Below are 23,071 nucleotides of genomic sequence, written 5' to 3'. Positions count from 1 at the left end.
TCTAGACCTACCAAACCAAGTCATATCTGTTCCATTTGACGTTATAGAACATTGATGAATCCATTGGCAATCGCTTAGATTCAGAAGCCGTCTCCTGATTGCCCTTTTATGCCCGTTTATCTTCCCTATGAATCTTATCCAATTCCGTCACCAGACGTCGAATGTCGCACTTCATCTTGCCATATCATTATTAGTCTCGTTGACGTCATTTTTACGGTCTCTTGCCGAGCTGTCGTCTTTATCGTTGAGACACTTGGTTCACTAGGCGTAGACGTCCTCTGGGTGATTGAAAGTGCAGGTGTGGACTTCTTCTGAGCGAATGGTGGTATAGGCCTGGGCGTATTTTGGTCAGTCGACGATGTAGATCGTCGGAGAAGGTTTCAACTACAAATACATATTGCCATGTAATCTCTTCCTTATCAAAGAATTATGTTATGCGATTGGGATAGAGATGAAACCATAAAAAGTCTGATAAGCATTGGCAATGAACCACAAAGAGTCGTTGATCTATTTTACAACAATCTTATCATTGTTCAAACCCCCCTCTTTACACGGGGATGGAAATCGAATGTTGTAAGTCTACCGGATTTCCGGGTATTGCAGCTTGTCTTGGCGGTTCATTTTGGCGCAGGATGTAGTCTCCCTTAGTTATCGGCTCTTTTATCTTCACCGAACGAATAAGACTGCACTTTTGTAATCTTTCAAGCCATCAACCAGCGGTTATACTTTGCTAAAACAAGCCGTCCACTACTCTAAGGCGTTTCATACGCCATTCATCGCACTATTCAACATGCGCACACTTATTCTGCTAGTTTTTATCCAGTGTCAAAGATTAACCGCGGGTAACTACGCCCTGGTAACTGTGGCGAACACCCCCAACGGATGCGAGGAGTTGGGTTTGAGTTGATGGCTTCTCAACATCTGGATATGACAATGAATGAATGGAAAAATGAAACAATGTCGGGGGAAATGCGCAGTAGATAAATCTTCACGCTACTCGGGTTGCTAGTCGCCGTGAAAGCCCTGCTGCTGGTGCTGGGGAGCGATAATCTAGCCAGATTGCCGGCGAGACTCTTTCATTGTCATTAGACGTATAGCACTGTACTTTTTCAAGGGCATGATGCTATGTTAAGGAAAAGTCATCTAGCACCCCAATTCTATTATCCAACATTTTAACTCAGACTATCTATAGCATACCTAGGCAACTACTGCTACTACCACCGCTTTAATGCACATGATGAAACTGGTGGTTGCATTTTCGGGGGTGGTGATAACGGAAATCCGATGCTGCGTCCAAATCAACTTCCTTATAGCCGTTGGTAAGAAAGAGCTAAGTGGAAGTGAACCCGGGAGTTACATCGTTGAGCAAAAAATAAGAAACAAGGTTATTACATCTACAGAAATGCCGCCCACGGATCTTACAGCGCGTAACCACATCAGCCAGATCAAGGTTCCAAAATGAGATACTATCTTGACCCATCTTAAATTTGACAAGGCAAGAAATGTGCCATTAGATGAGCTTACGAGCGGGCCATCAAAGCAGCAAGCAATTGTCAACATCGTTGCGATATTTGATCGTGAGAGGTGTAAGTGAGCGATAGTCTCTACCCCGTATAATGAACATTTCCACCGGTTCCATACAACAAAGGCGCTAAGGCGAGTTGGTGGAGTGGTCTAACACGTGCGACTCAAGATAATATCTTGATCCTTAAACAGGATTTCGCATCTCGCAAGAGGCGTGGGTTCGAATCCCACACTCGTCAGACTTTGTTTTTTTTGTCTTTTTTTATATTTCTTATTTTGAACTTCGCTGTAGCTCTACAAACACACCAAATATTTTGCGAACCCGCATCGCCCACCCTTGAAGAGCTTTGACTTTTTATTTCCTCTTAATCAAAGACATTTAGCCGCTAGATAGGCGATGTGCAGTAAGTCAATCACCTTGCAAGTGTTCTTCAGTCAAGGTCCTCTTAGCATACTACTAGGTATGCCCAGAATGGTCTATATTGCTCAGTCGACCCTTGAATAAGCCGCTGCAAGTCCATATTAAGTGTAATCCTAAAGAAAACAGTACATAACTAAGAATGTTGAAAAGAAAATGTTGTCAAAAACGCCATGATGCTATTCCCTAAGAACGCCCGCTATCAGCGAATCCCGCCATGCTTCCCTTGCGCCTCAAATCACCCGCTTTGAGCTTCCGCACGACTTGATACGACCGATCCAATTCGTTCTCAACAGTGCACCGTATCTTGAGCGCAGCCACAGCGGGCCAAACGCTCCTCTCGCCCCTAAGTATCCAATAGTTCAGAGTATCTTGCGTGGGCGTCTCGAGCAGGCGCACAAAGTCACTGGCAGTAACTTCAGGCACAAGCGTCATCGACGCCGCAGGCACTTGCTCGTCTATTAAAAAGCGGCGAATACTCGCGGGTACAAGACGAAGCGAGTCCAGCTGCCGCAGGCGGTGCCTTATTTCGAGACCCACCATACGGACGAGAAAAGCCGAAAGCTGAGTCGTCTTGCTGCGTGTCTCCACGAGAGACGGCCCATGCATGTCGGATTGCAAAAAGGGAATCAGATAGGGCCTGGCTTGGCTGACAATGAAATGGTTCACGTTGAACAGCTCGGCAATGCGTCGAAGAGGGGAGTCACGATCTGTATAAGATGCATGAGTCCAGTGGCGGAAGTCGGTCGTGTTGGCCGGAGCCCAAGGAACAATGTTGCCGTGAGCGTCTTTGCACAGGATGGTGGCTTTGGAATGGCCATATAAAGAAGGCGAAGATGCATTCGAGGCGACAGCAGCTGTCCAAATCAACTATTATCAACAAGGTCAGTATAGAAACAGAATATGCTCATTGTCTCATTGGCAGCACATACCACATTCGGAGCGGTGATGTAGTTCAGGAGAGTTGGCACGCCGGCCCCCTGACCATCGGTCGCCACAGTAATGTTCAAAACTCTCTTGCTGCGATTATACGCCTCTTCAAATGTCAAATCGCCAACATTTGCTCTTACACATTCCTCAAGCACAGTAACATCCAGGAAGTATCCCTCCCTCGAGAATCGTCGAATTCTTCGCATCAGAGTGTTCCATCGTGATCCTAGTGACTGTTGAGCGGGAATCTGGCCATCCTCATTTCTTCCCTTGGATGCAAAGGCGCTGAGATCGATGCCATCCCCTCGAAGAACACCTGGTAGCTCCTCCTCAGTATGTATGGCCACCAACGCAGCGATCAATGCACCCGTCGCCGTTCCAGTGATGATACGCGGCAATAGGCCTCTAAGGAACAGGGCCTTGACCACTCCAAGATGGCAAAGACCAAAGATGGCGCCGCCTTGCAGGACCAGTGTGCTCCGCCCAAACGCCTGTCTCGTATCGTGGATGAAGTCCAACTTCATCTGATTAGTTAATGCTTTGTCATGAGCATACAGACTAGACGCAGCACTCGTTGGAAGAGTACTTATGTCCTCCACTGATTCGGCCACTTGGGCAATATATTCTTCAATCAGGTATTTTGTTCCTGAGAAAGATCGATTATATAGTTTCGGCACGGAAATATTCCCGAGGTTGCGGACGAGACCCGAGCGAAGCAAATTGACGAGCTGCTCGTAGTTGTTCTCTTCGCGTGCGATTATTAGAGAGTCCAAGCGTTCTGTTATAAGCGCCCAATCGTAATATTTAGATGTCGGGTTATTCCTCCTACCAAGCGCAATCAAGGTCAGTATACTCTGTCTTCCAACTCCCAATGCAGAAAAGGGTCAAGTCGCCATACCATAAGTCGAGGCCCAGCAAGTTGTCAAGATGCAGCGCCGCCTCCTCCCAGTCCTCAAACGTCTCTGCATTGCGCAGCAGCTCAAGCCACAGCTTGACGGGGTTCTTTCGCGTATACCAGCTCAAGAGCTTCTTCAGAGGCGTCAGAAAGACGAGCATTGCGACGGGGAGCAACAATGAGAACGCCGTTACCTTGCGCCAGAAAGCAGCCACGTCCACCACCACCCTCCATATAGACAGCACTAGCCCCATGATTGCCGAGGAACGCTTTCACGCGCAGCGTCGAACCATTTCACGAGGGCTGCGCTGTCACTCCGTATCTGTCGGTACACGTTGCACGGTGGGTCGATCGGTTCAGTTCAGCTCAGTTCACGGCGTGCCGAGGGGGAGGTCAAGCCAGCGTCATCGATTCAAAGCTGGCAGGAATGAGGTCGGAGTTGGGAGCGCGATGTAGGTAGTAGTAGGTATTGAGGTCTTCGAACAATGGCGTTGTCTGTCGCCTCTGTGAGAATCGGCGCAGACGCGTGTTTGCTGCTTTGGTTGCTGTTGTCTGGTCAAACTAACAAGCCCCGGCCAGCGCCCCGACAATTGATTACATTGCCGGCTTGTCTTTTGCCGGCTTCCCACGGCCTGGCCGCTAAATTAAAGACATGAGCATGTGATGGATTGTTGAGAAGGGTATGAGATCACCCCGGGTAGAGCCACAGCACATTTCTGGCTTAGCGCTGCTGGACACAATAGCATGCTTCATGGATAGCGGATAACGTTGCATTAGTACTTATCAAGTGCCATGCATTATCGATATCCAGCTCCATGCATCGATAGCAGAGCTTGACTTTGATGTTTACTTCCACGGCCACCTACCTACTCACATAGGAGTTTTGTATTTACTTGAGTGTATGAGCAAGATTAACTCATCTTGAGATTGGTCGGAGAATTCCATAACAGTCTTTTATGAAAGTGGAGGCATTGCAGGGACCACATAATGCTGTCTCAACGTTTTTGCCGGAACCGTCTTTGCCACCATCAGGTGCCTGGATCAAGGCAATGTTGGGAGCCGCTGTTTTGCCTAAGGTAGTATACAGTACGGAGTAAGCGAGTCGACTAATGGGTCAGTCTCTAAGTGGGAAAGTATTCGACTTAATACAAGTACCAACGTGTTACCGCAAATGGTATCATTGTGAAGGACACCTACAATGATCATTAAATGCACACGGCTACATCAATGTGCGAAAAAGAGGGATTGTGGTCATAACTCCTATCTGTATGATTTTTGTCGCATATCAATTACCAAGTTAATTATGTTAAATATGAACACCCAGCCCAATAAGCCCTCGTCAACCAACAGTTTTTCCATCTTCCCGACTGCAAGTCTCCTTATTAAACGCCTCAGTCATCGTCGTCGTCAATAACATTTCGCCGCCTGCCCGACCTGCCAGACGCCTCCATCGGCTCCACCTCATCTCCCTCCGCATCCTCGTCGTCTTCGGGTTCTTTGGTTCGTTGTCTTTTAGATCGAGGTGCTTCATCTTCGTCGTCATCGTCCAAGATGTCCTCCTCTTCGTCGTCTTCAGCGCCACTCTCAATCTCCTCATCGCTGCCCACCAGAAAGCCATCATCCAAGTCGTAGTCTTCATGTCGCGAGACTCCCTGAGGGAGGTCATCGTCAGAATCATATTCTGGACGCCGTCTCTTGGCCCGCGCAGAGCCAGGTGCTCCTCTCTTCCGGGCTGCACCAGAACGAGCGCCCTCCAGACCGCCAATCGACAGGCCGCCACGGCCGGATCGCCCCAGCCCTCCGTCTATTTTGGCTACGGCATTCTCACGCTTTCGCTGGGCCTTCATCCGCTCCTTCTCTGCCAACTCGGCTTGCTTCTTCTGTAACTCAGGGTCCACGGTCGTTTTGATAATCATGCCACTACTAGCAGATGACTTGCTAGCCAAAGCCATTCTCTCTGCCAAGACAGACAGGGCATTGTCTCCAACAGCCTTGTTTGGTCTGACAGTGTACTGTTCTGTCAAGTGGCCCACCGTCATTAGCAGATTGCTGCTCAACTCAGCAGCCGCAGCGTAGTAATGACCGTCTTTTAGTTCATCGTAAGGCTGTCCTTTGCCCGGAGCCAGCGCCTTCTTCTGAATTTCATATTGCTCACCGCCAATGGAAATTGTAACAGACCCATCGCTCCACCGGTAAATATTTGTATTGCTCTTTAACTCGTTTGTGGTGGCATCCCTACGAACCCGCACAACGTGTTTTGGGTTTTCCGCCTTGGCGTTCTCAAGATCGAATTCAGATGGCCGGAATGTTTCTTCTTCGTATGGCTCGGGCAAGAATTTGACGAATTTTGGGACGCGCAGTATCCGAAGCTGTTTCAACAGTAAGCCAATTGTGACCCAGAGAAATGCTCAACGATCCAAGACACTTACCGCGTCATCAGATGGTTTAGGGACACGATGGCGATAGGCTTGAACGGCCATAACGATTCTATCCTTTGTTTCGTGTCGCGACTGGCTCCCATCGTAGTCTCGTGGCTCAGCCTCACCGTAAGCTTCGGGGTCTGAGGCGAGGTCATCATCGTCTAGAATGCGCGCCTGGGGCGAGGCATCTCCTTCGTCACCCTCATCTCCAAAAAGGTCGTCGCCGCCCTCGTCAATGGCATCGAGGGGATCCTCCGAATCTGACATTGTGTCTTATTGCTGAAGCGTTGCCACTCAAAAATGTTGTTTCTAACAACTCTCTGGTTCAGGAAAGGCACCGGTGTACCAATGGGTCGAATAGCGGATGGGCGAGGATGAAATGGGGCTGCGAGGCTGCGGCTTCGAAATCTGCTGCGCGAGGCACGTGGAAGAGCGCGGTTCACAATTGACTACAGCAGCTCAGCGCCTGTGGCTAGTGAGAACTGCACCAGCCACGCCTGTCGATTTATGGCGTTAGTGCTGCTTAGTCATATAATCTGCCTCATTCAATTGGGCTCAAGGCTGGCCATAAGTGGACTAATGCGAGGAGGGAATAGGGTAGCAGCGCAACATCTTGCATGTGAAGAGTGACGAGAGTTGAAGAGAGGATGTTACTTTATCAGAACGTGTGAGTAAAAGTTATTTTGTTGGAAAAGGGACAATTTCCAAAAATTTCCTATGAATTCATGTTATTTAATGGGTGGTTCAGTCTACATCTCAAGCATAACATGTATGCAGTAGATTGGTTCGCAAACATAAATGCCACATAACCAAGCATTGTAAAGAGGCTTTTCATGCAACATTTCGTTGACAACTGCTGATAATCGCTTCAACTTTGGCAAAGTCGCCGCCAATAGTTCAAACCCAAGCTCCCATCAGCCGCTAAATGGCCGACCTGAAACCTCCACACGGCCAAGCCATTGCTAGCCAAGGGGGAAGAGGCGAGATTGTGCCTTGCCCTCACCTCCAGTCATTACTCGATCCAAAATGCACTAATTCCCCGTGTCAATACGCCGTTCTTCGTACTTCGTACTTTGTTATAGCGCCCGCCAGCTCAACGGCTACCAAGAGCTACCTGTTAATAAAACGGCTTCGTCACGTACTACTAGTCTAAAACCTAAGACCAACAACCCGTCGGCGCGGCTTGGATATCTTAGCTTTTTAACAACTCACGCATAGAGAACCTCTCCTTTTTTAGGCCTCTGAATTTGCCACTTTCTAAGCCCAGCAGCAGCCCAGCAAAAACAGCCTGCACCAAGTCCATCCTATCGGCAGCTCTCTGGACCGGCTATCCTGCACCCCTATTTTTCTCTCTGCATAGGATCCCGTGACAAGGCTGGAGCCACTCTGACCACTGCTGCACCCACCATTTTCACCCCGCCTTTTTGCAATGTCCAACCTCTTTTCTGGCATGTAAGTGCTGCAGTCTGATTCTGGCCGTTGTTTGCGTGTCTTTTCTTGTGGCCTTTTGCTTTTCGTCCGTTTCGCCCAGCAATTTGTTTTCCAGGTATGTGCCTTTAATATCGCAGCTGCTGCATCCCCGTCTTGGAAAACTGCCCGATTAGGCTTCATCGAGGGAGGGGTCCTGAAACAGGCATCCCCAGCGGTGAGGGGCAAGTGTCTCGAGCAGCCTGTCCGTATATCCAGCATGCCATTGTCGCCATTGAGTGCTATTCACGTCGGCATCTCAGTGGGAAACCTCATCTTCAGAGAACTCCAAAGCTTTGGCTTTTCCGGACTGCTCAGGACCCTTCAACGAGGCCAGCAAGTCGAGCTGGGCACCCCGGACGGAGAAGCTCCCAAGGGGCCACTTTTGGGCATTATCGATATCTGAGAGCCAGCTCTCATTCATCACTTGAGCCATGCTGCTGTATACGGAGCTTTTCTCGTGTCGATCACCTCCATGCAGTGAAAAACACTTGGCCGCTGCACCTGGAAACGCTCTTCAATCGATGTGGCCTGGATGCGTCTCGTGCCTTATATACCTGCCCCTAGCAGGAGGAAAGGCTGCAAGCCAAGTCTCCACCCCTGATGCCAATTCATCACATTTCCTATTTTGCTGCCCCTTTCCCACTCACCTTTCCTATTTATAAAAGCCGTACACACACCGGCTATTCCCTGCACGCTTCGGCATCTGTATCAACTTAAACCTCATGCGAGACGCTAAAGTCATTTAAGCGAAGCTCACGGGTCTCTCTTCACTTCTGCTCTACTATTCTGCCCATCGCGCTGACACATCACCGTCGACCTCTTGTTCTTTAAAGGCTGCAAAGGCTACAATTGACGTCTTCCCACTAACCACATCCCCCAGCAACGCTCGTTTTCGAGGCGGGCCTAAAAGCCCATCCCCGTCACAAAGCTCCCAGGGCCCCTTGCCGCATCCCTCATCCGACGTCGCCTCATCTCCCAAGATATCTTCGGCCAGGCTACCTGAGAGAACTCCCTCTTTTCCCGCCTCAACCTCTTCTCCTCAGCCTGGTGGAATGGCCCAACCAGACGCAATGGCTACCGGCGATGATGTTATCAACTCTTACCACCTTCCGCGGCCGCTTCCGCTGTGGCTCAACTCCAACTGCGCAAAGCACATCGTCAAGGGAAACTTTATGACCCTGAGCGCGCGGCCAAAGACAGTTGAGCAAGGAGAGTGGCTAGCTCATCAGGGTCAGTAGCCTTCCCTTAGCATCTTTTACCATAGTTCACAGCGCTCACAAACAAACATTACACAGTTGTCGAGCACTATCGTAACCTTTGGAATTTCGTCCAGGTAGTTCACGCAAAGGAGGAGACGGGGAACACCATCTGCAATCCGACTTCTTGTCCTCGAATGTCTGCTGGAGCGTAAGTAACTGGAATTCCCTACTCATCTTCAATTCAAGTGCATCCATTCACTTCAAATTTTAGAAACCACTCTTTCACTTGGCTCAATAGCCGACGTGAGCCAGTCGAATTACCGGCTCATGAATACATGACCCTTATGCAGCGATGGATCGCCGGAAAGGTGGATGATACCGCCATCTTTCCAACTGATCCTGCGGGCGTCTCTTATTCTCACAACCCCGCCATGTCTTCAACTCCGCTGTCTCAGCTTGCCGGAGAGAGCGACTGGATTGGCAAGCGATCTGGATTCCCAGAAAAGTTCCTTGACATTTGCCAGATGATATTCCGCCAAATGTTCCGAGTGTATGCTCATCTCTACTGGGCACACTTTTCAGAACCTTACTACCACCTCAACTTGGAGAAGCAGTTGAACAGCTGCTTCTCACACTTTCTGCTAACGGCCACGGCGCTGGATATGCTGGGCAAGCAGGACCTGGAGCCGATGCAGCCTCTGATCGACCTCTGGGCGGCCAATGGGACGTTCCCTCCAGAGTCCAAGGTTTATGAGTTTGCCAACCTTCAAGCTGGCGAGCGATTGATTCAACTTGCAGGCGTTGTTTAAATAAAGGGTTTTCTTTGGCATTATATATGAAGTGATTCATTTCTATCCAATTATCCATGTTATTGTTAAAAGACAGATAGAAGAGGATATGACCTTTACTCTGAGGTACATGTAGCCACAAAATTATAGCTGTTTTGAGCGCTGAAGCGGTTAGTACAGACCTTTGGAAGATTGCACGAACACGGTAGGCATCGGATTAGCGCAATAGGAATCATGAAAGTAACATCCGAGTCCGCAGCGTCAAGACTTCCTCTTTTATCCTTATCTACGCGGCATCTCAGCCTTCTTTTGTAGAAAAAGTATTCTTCACAAGACTCAATCCATATTCCGTGGCATACTCATACTTTCACAGGCTCATTTGTCTTAAAACTATATACTCGCTTACAATATAAGGCTTGTCAAAGGCTGCGTAGATAGCTTCAAAGCATAGAGTTTCTGTACGAGAGAGGCATACATGTACTGCACTGCAAAAAAAACATGACAATTTTCATCTTTATGCCTACGGGAATAAAGACAATTCTTGTGCTGCCGTTGCTCAATACATCTTCTGACAAGAAATTGTCGAACAACAGAAGAATAGTACAGTCACCCTGCCATGGGACCTCATCTTCAATACGCTCTTTCCTACTAGTCATCCTAACTGCGTCAATCGTTTTTTGGATACGCACAGGGAGTATATAAGGGGGCCGAGTCGGGTCCAGGTATCTTGTTGAAGATACTGAAACGCTGTTTAGAAAGGGTGTAGCATCTGGGAAAAAGAAACACAATGCATGTGTTTTTGGCACACAATCAATTATAGAAGCAAATGAGTTAAATAGCAGGCAGAATTAAAGCAGTCTCCCCGAACAAATACGCTATCTCAAAGCAATAAGAAAATATTCAGTAGAACTAGTTACCGAAACAGGTCAAAGGTGATACACCTCGCCGTAGGAAAAGTTGATGGATTGAGCGCTATCAAAGTATAACAAATTTATATAATCACAACCTTTTGGCATATACACCACGGTGCTCGATATTTCCCCCTCTCAATAGAGATATAAAACTTGTAAAACTCAATAAAAGCACTCTCCACGCTCAAGATTTTACCTCATGAGCTATGGAAAACTATCCCCTCATCCTCCAAGAGCGTCTCCGACTCTCAGCGTACCCTTTCGCATCAGAAACTGGAATACTATCGCTTTCTACCTTCATTGAACTTTCCCATTGAGCAATAACATACATATTGGTCCACGAGTTCTCACCTTCGTAAATACAACAGACCGTGTACTGTAAGATGTTTTTATGGGTCAGGAAGAATGAGTGAAAATGACGAATATCCCATACGCAAACCTCTGTTTGGAGCACTTGCCCATGGAATCCTCAAATAAATGTCAAACCAATATACCAATCATATAGGTATTCTATATCTCATCCTTACCAATCCCTTCTACCGCCCTACAAACCTCTCCAGGCGTCAAATATCACTACCCACTATCGAATACACCATCTATGCAAAGCCCTACCCGAGATTCACAAAATCCAACGCACTCCCATTTATCCGGTAGATCCAGTGGCAAAATTCAACTCAAAATCCTTTCCTACAAAAAACCAACCAAAGATCCAATAAACGGGGAAGACGCACAAGGGGAAAAAAAAAAAGGCCTTTCCTTATAGGCCAAGAGTTACGCAGACCCCCTCTCCCCCATTGCCGTCAAAGTGGCTCGAGCAGAGGCAAAAAACCCTGCAAAAAGCACCTAATCTTGGTCCCATCATGCAGCATCTGTCAAATATCATACGTACGAAAACAAAAAGAGACGAGGGTATTGCAGCAGCAGCAGCAGCAGGGAAAAAAAGCGCCGGGCCATCTGCAGTGTTGGGGCCCTGCAATGCCGGGTCCTCCTCCTCCTCCTCCAGTGGCGATTAGAGACGGGCCTCCTCTTCGTCCTCTTTTTCCCCATTCTCGACTACTAGCCTTCAAGCATCTCCTCACATAATACATGGAGCTATACGCAGACGTACATTAAGCTATCCTGGGGCTCCTTGCTTGAGCAATGGCACACTCGAGCTTTGCCACTGCACAAAGCTGAAGCCCCAAGGACCATCTTGCTTGGGTTTCGAGAAAAGACAAGTCCTTCGTTGAAACATAGATTGCATGTTAAGAAGGGCAAAAAGAAAAGTGGAAGTATCAGACCCTTGCCTTGCCTTTGCAGCAAGATAGAATCCTCTTCCGAGGCAACTTGGCACATCTCCTTCCTCACAAAGCCGCATTCTCGTCCGGATAGACCGCGATACCCTTTCGCCCAACTGCAGAAGCCGTCATGGTCAAACAAGTGGAGTCTTTCTTTTTTTTTTTTTCCTTGGGTTGATCCTAGGAAAATGTAAGCCCACTGCCGACCAACATACATACAAAAAGAGGCTCCAGAACTGCCTGCTTTGTTGATGGTAGATGGGGCATGGATCCCTATATCGATATCGCCACTAAACCCACTTCGCACTGCCCATCGCCGTATAGATACATGATGACTGGTTTCAGATGGGCGGCATGATCATCTTCCTTGGCCATAAATAGACGATTATCTCTCTGTGGCGCGGGCAATCCGACTGACTAATTGCTCAGGTGAGAGAGAGGCGTGTTAATCCCCTCCCACTCTTTGGCATCAGCCTTCAACGACAAATGACAAATTCGCAATGTCCTACGCTAGTTTTTTTTTCTACCCTTATTCTTATTTTCTTTTTTCAGCTCTTTAACGCGCCAGGCAATAATTTCATGCAAGCTACTACTACCTATTTTAGCACATCGTCCAAGTTCTTTTAAGCTCACGCCCGCCGGGGACTACATCCGGAAAGGTTGGAAGAGGCTTGGGGAGTTCTTCACCGCCAGTATCATCCGCTCCAACTAAACAAACACCTGCTTCTTTGTAGTTCACGGGCGATACCGGAAAGCTTGGGAAGAGAGAAACAGTAACAGAAAATTTTCGAAAAGGGAAAAAAAAGAAAAAAGTCCAGGTCTTCGGCAAAAGCGGGCACTGATGCGCAAGCGCGCTTGTACAAAGCGACGATGGTCGAGATCAAGTGGTAGCAGCGCCTACCAAGGACAAAGAGAGGCATCGGATGCCATGCATTCTTACGGAGTCGATGCTCACCTACCCAGGTCCATACATGCGTACTTGTACGAAACAGTGGTAGCATGTACATACGGTATGCAATTCGTATGGTGTACGTGCCGGGTTGTCTCTCTGCGGAGCGCCGCAGGTAAAAGGAGAGCGGACGGCGATAGGGCATGCGGTGCTCTGGTGATGCAGCCCTCCCCCATGCCAAACCCTAGCACATCAGACAAAGACGTCCCGACGTCCACTGACTGGCCAGGCTGCGATCCAACCCCGGCTTCCCGCAGCCTGCTTGCAGCAGAGGCATGCAGCTGCCTGTGAGAGAGAGGCCAAGGGTTTGAGCCTCAGGCGTGCCAGACCCGTCCAGAAAGTGCTCGCAGGCCGTGTTCAACAGCATCGCGTGTTTTCTTAGTGAGACATGGAGCTGTGTAGTGCGGAGTAGCCTGTGTACTCCGTACAAGCAGATCCCCCGTTTCTCTTCCATACGAGTATTGCCAGCAGTTACACCATGGGTCCTGGTACTTGTGAATGCCGTTGACCGAAGATCATGAGTGAAACATTCATGTATCAGCTCATATGACGAAGGATTGGCTTTTGGCATGTGCCCATGCCTATATGTCGTCGGAGGCGTGTTGCCTGCTTTCGCCTTGTCCCAGCTTGTGGGATCACACCGACTTCTTTCTCATGAGATTTTTGGTACGATAACTTACAGTAGGTCTCTGTGACTTTCGTAACGCTTGTCGAGAAGCCCCATCTTGTGTGAATGTAGCATAAAAGGCTTCTACGCATATTCCGCGTCGCGATCTATTACTCGTATTTGTAAATGTCGTCCCCGTGATTGGGGGGAAGCTCGCAGTTCAGTATCCATCAAGATCCATCAGGTCGATTCACCGCCGTCGATTTAGCTCACGCACTATTCACCCTTGTGCAGGAATGTTTCAGAATGGCTATCCACACAAAGCTTAAAGGCGGTGATGCGAAGAGCTTAGGAACTGGGATGATCCTAGAACTCGTAGCTTGAGCGACTCTCGCCCACGTGCGTTTTTTGGTCGTCTTGTCTTCTTTTTTTCTCTTTTGCTTTCTAGTTTTCCAGGTCTGTAGGGTAGAGTCCCCGGTCTCCATACGTATTAGCCAAAGCTCCGTCCGGGTCGTGATCCCGTAGGTAAAAAGATGGGGCTCTCCGGCGAGCGGTGCTCGGTGACTCATCCCACTAGGGTTCCGCTTGTCTCCCGTGATGCGGACAGTGAGCGTAAAACTCGTGCTTCTGCGTCGGCCATGCGAGGAAAGATGAGATGCCCGCTTATTCTCTGCCCCTGGCTGTTCATATTCTGGCTTGGCCGACACCGTCTCAGCGGCCCTTTCATATGCACATAAACTACACATGCTTGTCATTTTTTTGTTACCTTCGGTAGCTAGTGTTTGAAGTTTTGGGCACAGGCGTTCGCATCGAGTTCATCGTCTGATCGCCGTTGAGAGTGGAGCTTTGGCCGATACATTTGATCGGAAATGTAATCGCAACTCAGCTGCCAACTCAGCTGTAATTACACTCGTCACCTCGAAACCACGCTTCAATACTGATGCCATCCATGCTCAACCGAGGCCGGATTTCTCTCTGTGCCTGGCTAACAAGGCACTAACTCCTTTAACCGCAGACTACTTGAGTGGAGTGGCGTTGATACTTTGCAAGACCAGAACGAAACCATGGCCATAATACAAGTAGAGTTGAAAGAGACACTGTATCAAATATGCACCCTGAAAGAGCTGGTATTAGAGAGACAAAAAAGTAGGCTTTGGTATGGTGGCTCATAACCATAACAATACGATACTTGCCATCCCCCTTTCTCTCTCTCATAATTTTCACCGCAAGAAGCAGTAGTCTTCAGAACGACCTCTTCTGTTGTTAGAAGCCACCCAGTATGGAATATGTGCTTGATACGGCGACTCTGCAAGTAGCATTCCGTACTTTTTGAGCTATAAACGTAGCTCTTACGTATGGCGCCGTACTAGCAAACGGAGCACTAACGGTAGCAACAGGCACCCGTTTCGTGCTCCGTTCTTGGTGGGTGCTCGCAGTGCTGACCGCACATTCGTAGCGTGCATGAAAACCCCAGCTCAGCTTGGACTTTAGCGCACAATGATGAGGGCTATATCATCCTTGGGCCTCTAGAATAGCTTCTGAAGGACACACTGGCAGAGTTTCTTTCGATATTTTTGGCCTCTAGCTTGCGCCAGAGAACAAAACTAGCCCACCAATTGCTAGCCAGCGAGTCAAGACTATCTTGACTGGATTGGCTTGATATCGACGGGCGACTCTAAGCCGAAGGGAGTTTTGCGTAGACCGCTTGTGATCACCGCGGGCAAATTCATCAAGCTACACGCACTCCCGAGCTACCAGGGAGCAGACCATCATCGCCTAGCACAAGCACTACCAGTCACTTAGTGCTTGGCTTTCCTGCGAGAGTGACCAGCGTAGTCATTAGCAAACGATAGACAATATTGAGTGACGAAGCCCGTTGTGGACTGTCAGCCGTTGGTTGGGCGCGTCAATACTGCCACTGGAGGCAATACCTAGCTCTGAATGGCCAGAATGGGGGGGGGAAATAGAAAAATTCAATCAAAAAATAAAAATCTTCAGCCGAGCCAACCGCAGTAGATGGTGGCGCCATAGCTAAAAGAACGTGCTGGCCCTCCCCGCGAGTCAAACTGCTATCACGAGATAAGGATGGCCGAGGGAAAGTAGAGGGGTCCTCTGGAATACCCGTCGTATCTCCTCACGGCCAAGAACGAGCTGCCAAGTTGGGTACTCAGTTGAGCCTGAATTTTCGTATCCTTTGTTCCCATTTGAACCTGGGGCTCGGACTTGAGCAAATGGTGTCGAACCAACATTCGCAAGCACGTATCCACAGGAGGCGCAGTCAGAGTCTTGATGAGGGAGGTACTCTGTACATCCAACTCTGTTGATCTCCATTGGCCTTGATCCTTGGGCCCCGTGCAGAGAAGATACACAGATACGTAGCTGGACATATGATTTTATGAATGGTACAACCGCGGCACGGGCTGAACATCAAGCCGGCTTTGTTGTCTCACTAGAGACCATCCAGGTGGCAGTCAATCATGCAATCGCCTATGACTGAGACATGATCAAGACCAGAATCCCGTCTGGCACCACCGGGAGACTTTTCCCTGTACAGCCGCAGACAGCCAATGGGCGATATTGGGCCCGGATGGCAGCCAAGGCTAAACCCCAAGTTCGCCCTCAGACCCGGCTGGCAACAAGGCCTGAAAGATGGCACCGCCGCAGTTGAAAAGTGACCAGCAAACCAGATTCGAATGGAGCCAGGACGGACGCTGTTCTGGTACGCCTGAGAAGCCACAGCCTCAGTGCTCAGTGTCAAATCCGGTGAACTTGGCCCTATTGATTGGTTGGCGACGCATGCACTTATGGTCTTGATAATTGGCCGTTCTTGAGATTTCCCACATAACACAGCAGCTCGCCCCAGGCATTGTCCAGACGGATTCGAACATGTCGTCCCCCGAGACCAGGTATGGAGGCGTCCTGTCCTTGGTAACGTCGAGGAGGGCTGAAGATGCATCGGCCTCACGGCCTAAGGGGTGAGAAAGTAGTGTGTCGTCGATGCCTGACGAAACGGACGCGCACGCGTCATGAGTAACCAAACAGATCGAGTGTGTGATAGGCGTAGCAGGAAAAACACACCGACAAAGCAGACAGCGGAGAATGGTGCAAGTTGTCGGCGGGCCATGGCCGCTTCATATGCGGCCATGGCACAGTGGAGCCCAGGCGCCTCTTTGGTTGGAGGTCGTCAGGTCGAAGACGCCAAAGAGAGGCCAAGGCCCGTGTTGGAAACATGCACCAGCCACGAGAGCCCACCGCGAGGCAGCATGGCGCATGATGATGGGCAGGACAAGGACGAGCGAGAGCCAGAATCGGATGCGCAGTTGGAGAAGATGGGGCACAATCGATAAGCGATTATCTAATACGTTGCGCTGCGTGTCAGTGCTGTCCCCGTCCGGTTGGTGAGCTGCATTGCTGTCCCGGCCAAAGTTGTGGTGCTACCTCCTACCTGGTACGATGTGCTGTAGGTAGGTAGCAGTACGCCATGGCCGTGCATTGATGGCTGCACTTGCCTGATACGCGTTGCAGGATGCGAGGCAGCGTCAAAACGGCAAGGCGGATGACACTATCGTGTGCTTGATATTGGCTGCTGCCCATCCGGGACATCCATCAGTCGTCCAGCTCGATCCCGACTTACTAGTACTTAGTAATCCGGGTCCAGCCAAAGACAGTCGGCGCAAGGCAGCACGGGCGTGCAGTGCATCACGTAATCAGCTCGAGGTCAGGTGCTGCGGCGCTGGCTCTTCTGGCAGCCCGTTACTGGTCCGCTGTACGACGGCCAGTGGATCTCTGCATCGTACCTCGCCACCCAAATTGGGCCCAGAGGTACATGCCTAACCTGTCAGCCCACCCGTCGCCCTTCCTCGCGTCTTTCAGGTGGGCTGTCGCAGTGCATGAGGTCCAAACCACATCAGGCATGAGTGGCCTGGGCCAGACGCTGCGTCTCGCCTGATGGGTGCCATGACACCTCCAAGCAGCCCCGGTATTTGCCTATCGATTTGATGGCCTGTGACGATACGATACGACCGATAGAGCGAGAGAGGGGGGAGGGGCTTGCGAGAAACCGTGGAGAAGTGAGGGGATTTGGATGGCCAGCCAGAGCGCGCGGCCACATCACGATGACCAAGCGACGCCGGCGCCATTGGAAGAGAGGGCCGCTCCGCTGTGACTGGCTGGATCCGAGGCCATCTTCTCCATCCAAGCTCTGCCAGTGGTTCACAGGCCTCTGCTCTGCACGCCAAAGAAGCAGGCGTTTCGCACCGTCGCCCTTAGCAGAGCGCACACTACTGGCCCGTCCCGAGCTTTTGAGTGGTCACAAGTCAGCGGGTATGGCGTCCACCCGCTGTCCGGGTCGTGCGGGAGCGAACAGCGCCGTCCATTACTCTCTTGAGGCCTGGGGAGCAGCTCATTCCTTTGGGGGAAGGGGGGTCGTCTGAGAGAGTTGGGTCGCCAGGACTCCAGGAGCTTGATGCCCAATCTGCCAGCATGCGGGCGCCTCTCATTCGCTCTGTCTTGGATCTCATCCCGTCGTTGAGCCTATGTATCCATCTTGGATTCTGCCCTCCCGGCGTCGCGGATGGCACCCGTCATGGCCCGCTTGCCGAGACTTGACAGGCTCGATCATGGGCCATGGACATGACGGAAGCTCATTCGTTTCAGTACCCGCCCTGCTTCATGCGAGTCGAGCCGGAGGTCAATTTTTTTCCCTTTCTCTGCTAGTAAGGCGGGTGATGGGTTGACCATGGCGTCGTGGGCTGAGCGCTGCTGAACTGACTGACTGGCCATGACGAGGACGATGCCGTTGCTTATCGATTCTTGAATCAGGCCGACCTTGGACTGAAAGGCAAAGGCAGCGGCAAAGTTCAGTCCCATTGAGGCGCAACCTGAGGCGCGTAGAGGCCGTTTCGAGTCACAAGAGACCGCTGGTCCCAGATCGATCAGGTGTGCGGGCTGTGGTCATTGTGGTTGATGATGGCCATGCTGAGGCCTACAGTACTTGAGACAGACAAAAAAGTCGAATAGAGTACGAAGTACGGGACAAGAAGTTGGTCCAAGTCCCATCCTGAGTGCCACATGAGGTGGGAAGAAGGGAGCCGGGACCAGGGATCAGCCCAGCTTAGAAAAGGTGTGAACTCGACGTACCTCCATACGAGAGAGCTCAATACAAAGCAGAAAGATGGAGAGGGCTAAACATAGCGGCTATGACATACTACCTGCCTACTGCTGCATCACATCTACCTACATACAGGTGCTGCTAGCACCCTGCCTACTCATACGCATGAGCACCAGATATTGGTAGGCATGCCCACCGCAGCCCTAGCTAGAGAGATCCATTGTGCCATGCTCAAAGGGCAGAAGGGATAGTCTACCTACTCCGTGTGTCTCCAACTCCCTTCACGCACGCACTCGTGGGCATTGATAGCACTAATCGTACGGGCGCACTGCCGCCTCAGAATGGAGTGCGGAGGATTACCAGCACGGTGCTCAAGGAAATAAATAAAAAAAAAAAAAAAATAATAGAAAAAATAAAAAGAGTACTAAAGAGGCGAGAGCCAAATCTCACGACAGGCACCCCTGTCCAAAGCCGGCCCCGAGGACCAGGCCCTAGACGACAAAGCCCGTTTGAGCCCGACAGCATGATGACGGCCACACGCACTAACACTACCACTCATACTGCAAGAAGACGAAGCAGAGGTAGCAGGTAGGTGGTACGGAGACCAAGGCATCGCTATCGACAAGACTGGGCTGTACTCTGTACTACACACTCCAACTGCGGTATGGAGTAACACCTCCAAGCGAGCAAGGCATGTACATGTGTATTACACAGACGCCTCAGAGTACATACATGGGAGCCCAAAGCATGTACCTACTACTGCTGCGAATGAGCCTAACACCCAAAGTCTTCAGCCCGTGGACGACACTCTCGTCTCGCTATCGCCCTTAGCAGATCCTCCGGCGATTATCAGCCCGAGGAGAACTCGACGCTGTCATCATGCCAAATCAACGTGCTTGTACCGTACCGGAGATATCAGCCTAGCAGCACTATCAGAGCGAGGTACGTACCGGCTCTCGGCGCAGGCGACCAAGCAACGACGCCTCCTCCTCTCTAGAGAGACTGCTCTCCTCGACTTTGACTAAGACGGAGAGATAACTAAGCATTATAGACCAATGACGGCTGGGTCTTCATCATTGGCTACATCTGACCCTCCTTCGTGGAGCACACACTACCAGTTGCAGTACAAACATTACGCCCCGCGAGTACATATAATCGAAATCCCCTCCTCCATCTGCTGCTTCCTTTGCTCAGTATCCCAACTTTGAATCCCATTCGACGCCCTCGGTGCTCTTGAAGCCGTCTTTCGTTTCCTGTTGTCTCTATCAGCGGCAGCAGAAAGGAGAGCCAGAGAGCAGCGGCACCAGAGGCCTCTCCCAACGCCTGTACCACAAGATTGCATTTCAGTGAGTCAGTTTCCTTGTTTTTTTGTGTGTGTTTTTTTCCCTCCTTGCCCCCTCTTGCCGGTTGGTGGACGATGGCTGTCTTCGTCCACTGCAGCATCCTTGATACCATCACTATCACTGTTATTGTTGCTTCCTTCAATATCGATATAGATATGAAGGCACGATAATCACACCTGATAAAGCTCCCCTTCCTCTCCATCGTCCATCGTCTCTTATCGCCCATTTCCCCTTCCTCTCTGCCTCTCCAGCGTCGTCGATTTATTTTTATCTCTGTCGCCGCTCTTCGCTGCACCTCCTCTCTTGCATGTTTTTCCCACTACCACCTACTGGCCTGTCCACTCTCCCGCACTTAAACTAGCCCCCCACAAGCGCTGTTCTTAGCGCTGTTCCGATTCCCTGCCCTGCTTCCCTCCTCTCAAATCCCACACCAAACCCAACTCCCAGCCTTTTTCGCAGCTGGCCCGTCTTATATCACTCGACCCTCCCGCACTCTGTGGTCTGCCCATCACCCTTCAACGCCTTGACGATTTCATGACCTGCATTTGCTCTGCATTTCGCTGCTTCTTCACCCTTCCCCCTTGGTCACAATAGCCATCTATCGCTATCACAAATCACTGCCTACGCATGCTGCCTGTGATCTTTCTTCATCTTGACCCCGCCCGCTTCCGTCGCTGCTCGTCAAACAACAAATGAAAAAGGCCGTCTTGATCGCCTTCGCTAACATCTCACCTTTGGAGATTTCCAGTATCAGCACTTAACGACTACTGTGCTTTTGTTCTTCCTCGTTTCAGCTCGTCTTATTTTTACTCATTTTCTTTTGCTTCATCTCTTTTTCTTTCGGGTCGCCATTTCTCTTGTTCGGTTTTTGACGTCGACCTCTGCATCCTCTCCCCTCTCACTTCGGCCTTGACGCCGCTCCCACTCAGCCACAAACCTCGTCACAATGAACAACTACTATTCAGCATCTATGGCTATGGATGCCAGCCCTGAGCAGAAGTTCTTCAAGGCAGAGGACAACGGCAGCTTAGACGACAGCCTTCTTGACCAGAGCGGCATTGATTCAGGACTGGATCTTTCTCCTCCCATGGACAGCAGGCGAGAGTCTTTCGGCATCGGAGGGCCTCTCTTCTCTCCCAAGACCGAAGATTGGCAATCTGTCGACATGCAGTCGCTGCCCTCCAACAACCCCTTCTACGAACCTCACAGCACCAACCCCTACATGCGCTTCGACCAGTCCTCAGCCAACCCTTTCATCTCATCAGGCAACCCCTGGGCCATGAACGGAGGCTCCGGCACGGCCACACCTTTCCAGCAGCGCTTCGGTGGCATGGCGACTGATTTTGAGGCCAACACTTCCATCTTTCAGCAGCCTATCCACGCTCCCACTCCTTTCCCCTCCTCTGGCAACATGTTCGCCAACTTGGCTGATGGCCAAGACGGCCAAAATGCGGCCAAGAAGATGCAAGACGGCAGCGCTGCTCTTCGATCTCACAATGATCTGCGACGCGGCGATGGCATCCGGAAGAAGAACGCTCGTTTCGAGATCCCTGCGGAGCGAAACTTGAGCAACATCGACCAGTTGATTGCCCAGTCTACAGATGAGCAGGAGATCAAGGAGCTCAAGCAACAGAAGCGACTGCTGCGAAATCGCCAAGCTGCGTAAGTACATTCATCGAAATGATCAGATTTCTTCCCCCGCATGAAACTAACTGGTTCTACTAGCCTCGACTCTCGACAGCGCAAGAAGCAGCACACTGAGCGCCTAGAAGATGAGAAGAAGCATTTCACCGTTGTCATCACTGACATGGAGGACGAGCTTGCCACGCTCAAGGCCAAGGTTGAGCAGCTCACTCTCGAGAAGCAGCAGTGCGTTGAGTACATCGAGACCCTCGCTTTTGAGAAGGACGAGATGATCCGCACTCACACTATCGAGACTGGCGAGCTGAGGAAAAAGGTTGGTATTTTGACCGACCACGTCCAGCGCCTGGAGAGCAGCATCCCCCCCAACGCTGCCGCCAACGACTTCTCTGGCTCTTACGACGACATGGACATGGCCGGCACCTGGGATAATGGCTTCCTCAACGACTTTACCGATGAGGTTAAGCCGCCCATGGCCATGGCCAAGAAGGACAACAACCCCTTCACCTCGGACAGCGAGAAGACTTCGTCTCAAGGCGGCTTGCTCTTCATGCTCTTCCTTGTTGGCGCTTTTGTCCTGTCGAGCCGCTCGATGCCCTCCATCCCCCGCGTGTCTGAGGATGTCCGAGTTGCGTCAGCGAATCTCCTCGACAACGTCTTCAAGGATGCCGGCGTCAACGCCTCTCCCAGCATGCACGCTATTGCTCCTCAGCCTTCCGCTGCCACTTGGGGCCAGCCCGTCAGCGCCAGTGTCATGGCCGGCATGGCTGCTGATGGTGTTGTCGCACCGTCCATGCTCGTAGAGCTCGGCGATAGCCTTATGCAGCCCTCACAAGAGCAGACCAACGAGCAGATCTTCTCCCTCTCTGCTGCTCAGTACAACGGTGTTAGTGACCACGACTTCCTCCGCCCTGGCAGGATGCCCAGCAAGACTCGCAAGAACCTGGCCCAGGCTCTTGCTGAGCTGCGGGATAATGCCAAGCAGCTGGGTGCCGCCGAGGTTTACACTCGCACTCTCCTTTGGGACCAGATCCCCAACGACGTCGTCCGAAACTTTGCCAGAATGGTTGTAGAGTGCAACAGTGCTCAGAACGGACAGCAGTGCAACGAAGCACGATCATGAAAGAATCCAAAAAGACCCGGCGCGAAAGAAGAAAAAACGAAATCTCACGATGATGAATGAAAAAAATGGCTACAGTAATGACGCAGACACCGACGTTCTCCACCCTTGCTCTATTTTGTCTTGGTTTTATTTCATTTCTTTGACAACCTCTTGTTACTTTCTTACTCTTCTCTTCTTACAGCCATATCCGCTATTGGATGAGCTGGCCACTTTTTTATCTGAGTTGCTCTGGGGCGGCTCCCCCCACATGCGCATTATTTGAGATTATTTGCTCACGCATTCACCACCATCTTCTTGAATTTGAACAAACCGCTTTCTCATGAAAACCATCTACTTTGGAGTCTCCCACGATTTCTTTGCGGATCTAGCGAGCGAGCAAGCGTTGCTTTTATTTCCTTGTTTTAGCGATTGATTTTGTTTTGGCTTCTTTTCATTGTGCTTTTTATTTTCCTTGTGTTAATATTTG

At 50.5% G+C, this 23,071-nt stretch overlaps 4 protein-coding genes across 4 annotated transcripts; 2 read left to right on the top strand and 2 right to left on the bottom strand.

The window, feature by feature from the left end:
* Positions 1–5,158: 5,158 nt before the first annotated feature.
* Positions 5,159–6,454, bottom strand: TGAM01_v203234 (hypothetical protein; the record flags this gene model as incomplete). Its single annotated transcript, XM_018804008.1, has 2 exons — positions 5,159–6,136; positions 6,197–6,454. The coding sequence occupies 2 exons, from the start codon at positions 6,452–6,454 to the stop codon at positions 5,159–5,161; spliced, it is 1,236 nt and encodes a 411-aa protein (XP_018662746.1).
* Positions 6,455–8,709: 2,255 nt separating this feature from the next.
* Positions 8,710–9,665, top strand: TGAM01_v203233 (Mob1/phocein family protein; the record flags this gene model as incomplete). Its single annotated transcript, XM_018804009.2, has 3 exons — positions 8,710–8,887; positions 8,953–9,064; positions 9,128–9,665. 3 exons carry the CDS (start codon positions 8,710–8,712, stop codon positions 9,663–9,665), a joined length of 828 nt encoding a protein of 275 aa, XP_018662747.2.
* Positions 9,666–17,295: 7,630 nt separating this feature from the next.
* On the bottom strand, positions 17,296–18,257 carry TGAM01_v203232 (hypothetical protein; the record flags this gene model as incomplete). The annotated part of the gene is made up of 2 exons (XM_018804010.1): positions 17,296–17,686; positions 18,160–18,257. 2 exons carry the CDS (start codon positions 18,255–18,257, stop codon positions 17,296–17,298), a joined length of 489 nt encoding a protein of 162 aa, XP_018662748.1.
* A 2,530-nt stretch (positions 18,258–20,787) lies between these two features.
* TGAM01_v203231 (hypothetical protein) lies at positions 20,788–22,605 on the top strand (the record flags this gene model as incomplete). Its single annotated transcript, XM_018804011.1, has 2 exons — positions 20,788–21,503; positions 21,567–22,605. The coding sequence occupies 2 exons, from the start codon at positions 20,788–20,790 to the stop codon at positions 22,603–22,605; spliced, it is 1,755 nt and encodes a 584-aa protein (XP_018662749.1).
* Between the last annotated feature and the right edge of the window lie 466 nt (positions 22,606–23,071).

The sequence above is a fragment of the Trichoderma gamsii genome, assembly GCF_001481775.2.
Source record: "Trichoderma gamsii strain T6085 chromosome Unknown Scaffold_8.2, whole genome shotgun sequence".
NCBI lineage: Eukaryota > Fungi > Ascomycota > Sordariomycetes > Hypocreales > Hypocreaceae > Trichoderma > Trichoderma gamsii.
The sequence above is the reverse complement of the archived record's forward strand: the minus strand, read 5'-3'. Positions and strand labels throughout refer to the sequence as shown.